Consider the following 10,074-nt stretch of genomic DNA (forward strand, 5'->3'; position numbering starts at 1 on the left):
TTTTTAATAGGCAATTCACCCCTCCCCTCCTCGTGTACTTTCATGCATAATGTGTGTCTTACACTTTCCTTGAGCGCATGATTGCTTTTATTTACATAGAAATGGGCCCTAAATATTGTTAATAGAATTAGTTCATTTTCTTTTTCTTTCCTTCCTTCTTATCTCTCCACGCCCTGTACCTCCAGGAATGCTGCTTCCTCCTCCATTTGTTCTTAGCTTTTTCCTTTCACTTTTATTTTCTTTCTTTTCCTTATTTTTTCTCCAGGATCCTACCTCCATTAACGCTACCCCTCTTCCTCGCCTGCTTCTTGGCTATTTTTTTATATTTATTAAAGAATATATACCATCAAAAACTACAAAATCACATCAATTTATGTTTTAGTTGCCATGACCTTATTTCACTACTTTTATAGACTAATTTCAATATTTAATTGTAATAAGATCCACTACTTGTACAATTAAGTTTTTATCACATCATTGTTTCAATTGCCATGCCTTATTGAAGATGGTCTTGTTTGAGAGTTATGTGAAGTGGGTGTCAAAGAGGACGGTTAGTTTCGAACTTGTGGGAGAAGAAAAGTGTCGTGACCCAAAATTCCACCGGAATCTTGATGGCGCCTAACACCACTTTTTAGGCAAGCCATCAACCAATGAATAGAAACAAACATAAATCACATTATTGATAGTCTCATCAGCGGAGTAATCATAAATAACTGAAGTCAATAGTAACAATACAACTAAAACCATCCCATAATTTGGTGTCATCGAGTACATGACCTCTATAGAATAAATAAATACAAGGTCTAAATCAAATACAATCCTGTCCGAAAGACTAAATAGTGTTAACATGAAAATAAGAAATGTGAATTCAAGACATGCGAACAGAACATCGGTGCTACCTCGAGGTCTCCAACTAATTCTGATCCAGCTCCCAAGAAACTACTATGATCAGCAACACCTGAATCTGCATACGAATTGTTGAATGTAGTATGAGTACAACTGACCCCATGTACTCAATAAGTAATTAGCCTAACCTCGGGCCAAAAGCAGTAACGAGTTTGACAAGGTGCAATGCTCCATTTCCACAGCCAACAATAGTGATAATAGTAGAATAATAGTATATGAAGAAAAATGGCTCAAATAATAACTGGCTTAGCTTAACATAAAGGAAAGAGAAAATGGGCATCCTTTTCAGATATGATAGTCCAGGCATCAATTCCTACAAAATTTAGATAGACAGGTATTTAACAAGATAAAACTTTAATATCGAGCTCTAAATATCAAGTAGTTCTTAAAATGGTAGTTAGCGTGATGAATAAAACAACTCTATGCCTTAATGCGAGTTACACATATCAAGTCAATAAAATCACAGTTTAAATATTAAGTGTACATAATCTTAGCATATTCATAGTGCTTTACACAAAGTACCCCCTTCATCATGCTCTAAACATGCTCACGATACATGGCTCAAAGCCCACGGATCCTCACACACATACACACACACACACAAACTCTTAGCATTGTACAGGTGCCTAACACCAGTCCCTCCCCCAAGCACATGTAAATGACCCTGTGCCTGCACCCATGGTTAATACCTAACTCTGGAAGGGCGGGTCCTTGCGCAATAACTGATCGGATCAAAGTCAACAATCAATATCAATTATCCCAATATAGGGTCTGGGACTCACGTCATCTCATAATCAATACTAATCAGCCTAACATGGGGCCTATTTTTACACATCACCTCGCTATCAATATCAAACAGCTCTATAGCCAAAATCAGTCATCAATCCGCTCAAGTCTTCATATGCCAACATCTTATAGAAATATAATTTAATATACCCCACGAAATATACCAACGTGCCACAAATTAGCTCAAATATCGTGATATGGACAAGGACACCAGCAACATGTGAGATAACATATAAAAAGTGCATAGAGATAGGGATATAACACGCGACTATAATATCATGACTGAACAGTATGACTACGACTCAGGAAAGTAGCTCAATATAGCACGAATAGCCCTATCATATCTCAAACAAATAAACAAATAGCCTAGACATAATTTTTAGCATGAATAATAACTCACGTAGTCATACAAATGAAGAAAAACATAATATCAAAGAAGTATAATAGCAATGCAAGGCATATAATACCTTAAAATCTACCCGGATCATGAAATAACAATGGTGCACACATATTTGCTCGTCACTTGCATATACGTTACCCCCAACATATAACAAATATCAAAGTCAACGGGAAAATTACCTTCAAACAAAGCTTAGGAAATATATTTACCCGAGCTAGTTTTCAACCTCAAATCGCGTGAAAACCTCGATCTATCCCTCCAACTGCGCAAATCCAGGCCAAATATCATTCAAAAAAGTCAACAATACCATAGGAAGAGATCCCAATCCATAAAGTTTCGACCTTTGTTGCCCTAAATCGCACACGTAAGTGTACATGGTCAATCAAGTAATAAGGAGTGAGTACAGTATCGTTACCACAAGGACTTTTGATCAATTATCAACTAAATCAAGCAAATTCTAATTTATCGAGTCAAGTATAAGTTCAAAGTGATTTTTGTTTAATTAATTCTACTAACTAGGGCTGCAATAAAAAGAAGAACTAATTAACTAGCACACTTGAAACGAATGGTTGAATTCAATGAGAAATAATATTCCAAGCTCATAGTTAAGTAACAATCCTGTTGAATTCCTCAATCAACTCAAGTTATTAATTTATCGGGGTTATTAACCTACAAGGACTAGAATACTCATAGAAATTGACAACTTCTATTCGCCTATTTAATTTATTCTAAACCCTATATTCCTATGAGATTAGAGATAAAAAGAACGCATTAGTAATCTCTTGTACAATTGGCTAAGCATGACAAATAGATATATTTCTATCTGTATTCGCAAATCAACTCCCCATTGACTAGGTTCAAGACAATGCTCTATTAAATTCTATTATAATTAAGAATTACCTCTTTCAAGTTTAACTCAAGATTCATATATAGTATATCACTGTTATCTAGGCAGTAAAATAATTAGGCTTAGGATATGAATAAATAACCCAATATGATAAATTAAATCATCAAACAATCTCCGAATATCAACATTCATGTAAAAGCATAATCCCAAATAAACGAGTTTAGACACACATAGTCATGGTGGCAATCTCAAGTAATTTTCAAGAATACATAAAAATCAATAAAAGAAAAGACAAATAGGAGCGCACGACGAATTTTGTGGTTTCCGAACTCTGTGATGGCTTTTCTCCGCTTCCTTTAGATGACATAAAAGAGACGTTTTTGACCTATATATTGCGTACAAATATCGTGGGCCAAAATTTTTCTTTTTCTTTTACGAGTCAGCTTCAAGGATTGATGTTAAGCTGGATGATTTGCGTCCGTCTCAGCTTAAATTCTCAGCATCGGATGCTAGGGTGGATACTTTGCGTTCACCCCTCTATTCCTTCAACTTTGATGCGCCCAGCTGCGGATATTAAGGTAGATGCTTTCTTGAGACTTCACTGCTAAGGGTGCTTCAAATAATATTTTATCTTATAGCTAGAGCATCGTTTCTTCATATTTTGACACTCCAAACATCCTAAATCAATACAGGGCCCAATTATTTGGTTAATGTGTTGGTATATATTATTTTCCTATTCCTTGCAACAAAGGAATTTTTATACACACTAAAAGGTTGTGCATTCTGTGAACAAGCAATTCAACCAAGTTCTCTTGAAGAGATCGATACCTTGCCCATCCAAAAGAATGTGAAGAACTAAGGCTGGAGTAGTTAGTCCTTTGCAGTCTTATGTATAACTTGAGTCCAGTCCTAGTTCATTTATATTAGGATATTGAGTTATAATTATATTTTGGCCAAATACATATACAACCTATTCAATTTTACACCATTTTTTATTTTGGCATTTTATCTCTATCTTGTTCTATTTTGGCTCTCTATTTTATATGTTTCGTTTGGCCCTCCAACTCTATTTCTTATGTTCCATTTTAACACAAAAGTTGAAATCAGTGCAAAAAAATATAGTGCGTGCGTATACACAAATCTGAGATGTAATAAATATCCAATTAAATGTTGTCACCTGGTCTTTTCATCCATGTCAAACAGATCAATACTAAAATACCTAAACCCGACCATATTTTTGTGAGTTTATTTCATCTAAACGGGCCAGGTATGAAATCGGCAGATGAAAGCTTTGGAACTTAGAGAATGAAGATGGAGCAACAGTGGATGAAAACATACGGTCGGGTTCTGGTATTTTAGTATTGATCCGTTTGATATGGATGAAAAAACCAAGTGGCAATATTTAATTGGATATTTATTATACCTCAGATTTGTGTATACACACGCGCTATATTTTTTGCACTAATTTTAATTTTTGTGTTAAAATGAAACACAAAAAATGAAATTGAAGAGCCAGAACATATAAAATAGAATTGATGGACCAAAATAAAATAAAATAGAAATAGAGTGCCACAATAAAAAAATTGTGCCAAATAGAATAGGTATATATATATATTTATTTATTTGGCCGCCTTATAATAATTTCGAGCGATGGGAACATACACCGAATCGAGGCTGTCTAAAGATATTTCCGTACTTTTTATTAAGGGTCACGAAAAGAAAAAGAAAGAAATTATTCAGATTTAACAAGATATCTTCACAGGTGACGATTAAGTAAACAACACGTCAGAACTCATCTAGAACCAGCCTATAGCCCACAACTCCTACCTCGTAAAAGTCACAGGGGGCATTTCCGTCCACCTTCCAAATCCATCAAATCCTCTTTCCATTTTGCCCCATACGCGTCTCTATGAGGCCATTATTCCATCACCATTACCGACCTCTCTCCTCCTTAAAACTCCTCTCTTTTCTTCTCTCTTACCCACCCAAACCACAAACAGATCATCTCTCTCTAATATTTTGCTTAGATAATCTATTCATCATATCTAATTCCATTTTTTCAGATAATTTATCTGTGAAAAAATATGGCTCAGAGAACAGAGAAAGAAGAGACTGAATACAAAGTAGTACATGAAAAAACCATAACACTTTGCGTTAAAAATTGTGGTGTCATCGGCAATCCAGCCACCAATAATATGTGCCAAAATTGCTCTAATTCTACGTCTGCTAGCTCCTCCAAGGTCGCATATCCTCATAAATTCGCCAACATATTAACCAGATCTACCTCGTCCGATCTAAAAAATTATGTCGATCGAGCGGTGAAAGATGATGATAAGGTAAAGGAGAGCGTTTCACCGGCGAAGAGGGAGGTGAACCGTTGCTCCGGTTGTCGGAGGAAGGTAGGATTGACCGGATTCCGTTGCCGGTGCGGTGAATTATTCTGCGGCGAACACCGTTACTCTGACCGTCATGATTGCAGCTATGATTACAGAACCGCCGGCCGAGAGGCGATCGCGAGGCAGAATCCGCTCGTCAAAGCCGCGAAGATCGTTAAACTTTGAACGGCAAAAGAGATATACTCCATATGGTATCATCGTCAAATTGTATTTCAGTTGAAGTGAAAAGGAGAAAGAGATTTGCTATCGCGAAGATCCCCGTAGCTGCTGTGTTACTGCTCTGTTCGGGATATGATGTGCTATCAAAAGAGAGTATGAAGAAGCAAAGAGAGAAATTAAAAAATGTTTTTAATATATATTTGAAGTTAAATTTGTTGTGATGAAATACATATGAAAAATTTAAAAGTTGTAGCTTTGTAATTTATTTCATCTTTGTTTGGCTGCCAATCAAAGTAGAAACCGTATGGAAATTTAGATCAATTTCAGAGAGCGGAAAATTTAAGTGATATGTGGAAGCAAACGCGGTGATGGCTATCAAAATCAGAACTCATTCCTGGTCTTGTGAAGGGCATAACGGCGTAATTTTAATGCAAAGTATCGGGCTAATGAGTCAAATTACGTAAATAAGTGTTAAAAAAAAGTTACCTTTTTATATTTAACGCCAAAATACATCACGTTATACCTTAACGGTAACTTTTGCCGTTAAGGTATAGCATGGTATATTTTTACGGTATATATACTGACGATTTAACTGACAGGTATAGCGTGCTGTATTTTTACGCTATATATATAGCATACAAATATAACACGTTATACCCCTGATTATGGGCCCACCAATATGTTAACTGACATAACAATAAGTCAAATGTGTATAGCGTATATTCAAAGAGCGCCATACATCAAAAATTTTAAACTCCGGCCTAGCCATTTCCAATATAAAGGGATTAGGATTTTAGGAAAATCGATTCACAAAAAATTCTAACTCCCATTCAATCTTTTCTTCTTGTTAAATTCTCAAGCATTTTTTCGTAATGTCTGAAGAGCATAGAATAAGAGTTTCATTATATTTGGGGGTGAGGTTATGATGGAGAATAACTCGTGAGGTATAGTTTATCTCCACGGGGTCATGTTAAATTACCACTTACAATGGAGTACGATAAATTGATATCGTTGTTATGCAAAAAGATGAATGTGAGGAAACATCGAGTGATACTTAAATTAACCGGAAGATATCCGTATTCCGTCACTCCGCAAGGGGCTGCTTTTTACTCGGAGTTAAACATCTATGATGATGAAACTTTGAGGGATTTTCTGAGGACTCTGGATGAATATCGGGAATTTCTTGTAATCAAAATGTTGGATATGTACGTCAAAGTCGAAGACGTTCCCAACAATGAGATTGTCAGACAGGTTCCGGATAACCCCCAGTCATCGGGTGGTTATTCTGGAGCAGTTTTTGCCGGACAGGTTCCGGATGAAAGAGTTTTCCTTGATTTAAACTTATCACCACCTGCTTTTCATAATTCACAAGACGAGTAGTAAACTTTAATTTTCCTTTGTGTTACGATGTACATTTTTGTTGTATTTAATTTGTATTAACGCTCATACATTTAACAGGGGGTACCAGCCGGATATGAATTTTACAAATTATGAACCCAAGCACAGTTTTGGTGTGTTGGATCATGGTGGTCCATCCGGTAGTCATCACCTAAATGAAAATGTCCATCATGGAATTTCATCACATTACGACTTGTAAGTGAAGTGATACAGCTATATGGAAAGTATTTATTAATTTCAGTAGCCTATTATTTTATTGATTGTGTAGTGAAAACGAGCAAGTTGAACCACATGTACTCACTCAATTGCCCGAAGACGACATATTAAATCGGGATCTAGCAAATGCACAGAGTGAGGAAGAGAACAGTGATTACGACAACAATGCTGATGAATCTGGAGACGAGACACCCTTTCCTCGTGAGGATGGCGATGAGGAGGATGAGAAGGAAGGACCTGATTCGACTAGAGAGTATGCTCTACCCCCTAGACGAAGTGTGTACGAGTCCCAAGTGTCGTTTCATTCAAGGGAGATTCCTTACCTTAATAACTTGCCAAGCATGCCGGATGTGGAAGCTCTCACAAGGGATTTTGATGAAATTCGGACAGCAATATGGGATGAGTCTAGACCAACGGTGCTGGCAAAGGAAATGTTTTTTCCTAATAAAGAACGCGTAAGCAGAGCTTGTAAAATGCACAGCGTAAAAGAGTGTTGTGAGATGACGGTATGAGAGTCAAGTCCGGATGTACACAAGGTTGTTTGTCGCAGGTGGTTTTGGCTATGTCATTGGATGTTGTGTGCGAGCAAGAAGAAGACAGGTCTGTGGAAAGTGGGTAAATACATTCCCACCCACACATGCGAAATGGACACATTCAACGGGAATCACTTCAACTTAGATATTGACTTGATTTCTCTTGTCCTTATTCCACACATCGAAGCATCCATAAGATATAAAATCAAAGAGTGCATTACATCAGTCCACCAGGAACATGGCTATACCATTACCAAAAGAAAAGCATATCTCGGGTGCAAACGAGCGTTTGAAATAGTATATGGTAACTGGGATAAGTCATTTGCAGCTCTGCCCAGGTACATGGCCGCACTGCAGCAGTTTAACCCCGGGACGGTTGTTGAATGGAAGCTTGAGCAGAGTCCCGGTAAACCAAAATATATATTCAATTACGTGTTCTGGGCGTTTAAACCATCAACTGATGGTTTTTTGCATTGTCGGCCCGTAATATCCATAGACGGCACTAATGTCTATGGAAAGTACGATATCAAGCTATTGATAGCCGTGGCAGTAGATGCTAATGGACAGATATTTCCTCTAGCTTTTGCTATTTGTGCCAATGAAAGCCAAGAGACGTGGACGCTGTTTTTGAACAACTTGAAAGAGCACGTTGTCAAACAGAGTTACGGTATTTGTCTAATATCTGATCGACACGGTGGTATCTTAAGTTTTGTGGAGAACTTACCTGCATGGCAAGAACCTTATGCCTATCACCGTTACTGTGTGAGGCACTTAAAAGCCAATTTCCAGAAGGCATATCCCAACCAGGATCTGCATGATTTGATGTGGATGGCAGCAACAAACTACCAACGACATAAATTCCGGAGGCACATGGAATATATCAGGCAAGAAGATGGGGCAGCCTATTATTGGTTAATGCGACATGACCCTGAAAGTGGACTTTGCATGCGGATGGTGACAGACGATGGGGAACTCTGACTACAAATCTGTCAGAGTCTTTCAATGAGTTATTGAAGTCGGCAAGAGGATTTCCTGTCACGACCATGGTGCGGATGTCGTTCAAGCAGATGGCAGAGATGTTTGTTGAAAGGTCTGTAGCTGCAACATCATTGATGGAAAGAGGTGTTGAATTTATGCCAGTGCCGATGAAGACATTTGAGAAATACAGACGGCGAGCACATTGGTATTCATTTTTACAGTATGATAACGAAAGAAATGTTTTTGAAGTTCGCATCGCTATCCATCAAAATTAGGGAAATAATGTACATATTGTAAATGAATCTACAAGGTTATGCTCATGTGGGGAATGGTCCATCTACCACATGCCTTGCTCACATGCCATCAAGTGCTTTCAAAAGGTTGGTTTAGGTATAACCAACTGTCACACCTCCTTTTTGCGCGCCCACCCCGAAGGGTGAATGCGCGAGGGAGTTTTTCCAATTTAAGTGACAATATTCGAAATGGGATTATTTATTTAATTCAGAGTCGCCACTTGGGAAAGGTTTGGCTTTTGGTGTCCCAAGTCACCGGTTTATCTTGAATCCCAATTCGAGGAAAATATTCGACTTTCCAAATGAAGTCTGCGAACCAGAAATTCTAAGTAAGGAATTCTGTTGACCCGAGGGAAGGTGTTAGGCACCCCCGAATCCCGTGGTTCTAGCACGGTCGCTTAAATTGTTGTAATGGCTAAATATCTGATTTTAATACATATTATAATTTATGTTCTTTTATCAACTTTAAACCGCTTTTATTATTATTATTTTTTAATAGAATTGCAACGTCGTAAAAATGCATCTCAAACCACGTCGCAATCAATGCACCCGTGGTTGTTAATACATTCCGACTTCGTTGAGATTTGGATTTGGGTCACATAAATGCGCACCCTAATTTAGGAAAGTAATATTATTAAAAACGTGCCTAAAGAGACTAACACGTTATTATTTTTGAGGAAGTCCGTGAAATTCGCTTAAACGGCCCATCCCAAATTCTAAGTATTTTTAATATATACATTTATGAGGGCCCTCAGTTTGTGCTCTTTATTTGGCGAGGCGCAATTCATTTATTTTAAGGATATCCTAAAATGACTACATTTCTATTAAAGAACCTAGTTCATTGCATGCTAAAGAAATGTGACATATTAATGGCTAGATCAATACAAGTGTTAATGGAAAAGAATATTACAAAAATTGAAATTTTAAGCAAGATCGAGGTTGACAAGATGATACATTCGAATAAGATTAATTATCCTAGAACTGGGCTAACTCCACAAACTAAATAAGATTAATGGAAAGTGGCAGGACAGGTCCAGTAGGACTCCCGCTTGATCAGGAATGGCGTAGCCTTCCAGTTTTGAAGCTTGGCGCTTGGTCCCATGTATGATACCTCAGCGGTGCTAGTGCCCTCTCCTGGCTGGACCATGTGTGTTTCGCATAG

At 37.5% G+C, this 10,074-nt stretch overlaps 1 protein-coding gene across 1 annotated transcript; it reads left to right on the forward strand.

Moving 5' to 3' along the window:
• Positions 1 to 4,786: 4,786 nt before the first annotated feature.
• LOC104224109 (zinc finger A20 and AN1 domain-containing stress-associated protein 5-like) lies at positions 4,787 to 5,815 on the forward strand. The gene has a single exon (XM_009775690.2). It carries the CDS (start codon positions 5,024 to 5,026, stop codon positions 5,498 to 5,500), a length of 477 nt encoding a protein of 158 aa, XP_009773992.1. The 5' UTR covers positions 4,787 to 5,023; the 3' UTR covers positions 5,501 to 5,815.
• Positions 5,816 to 10,074: the final 4,259 nt, after the last annotated feature.

This window comes from Nicotiana sylvestris, chromosome 12 (genome assembly GCF_000393655.2).
Source record: "Nicotiana sylvestris chromosome 12, ASM39365v2, whole genome shotgun sequence".
Lineage (NCBI taxonomy): Eukaryota > Viridiplantae > Streptophyta > Magnoliopsida > Solanales > Solanaceae > Nicotiana > Nicotiana sylvestris.

Excerpts from the sequence above, each read along its gene's own strand:
- LOC104224109 (XM_009775690.2), top strand. The coding sequence starts at position 5,024 with ATGGCTCAGAGAACAGAGAAAGAAGAGACTGAATACAAAGTAGTACAT.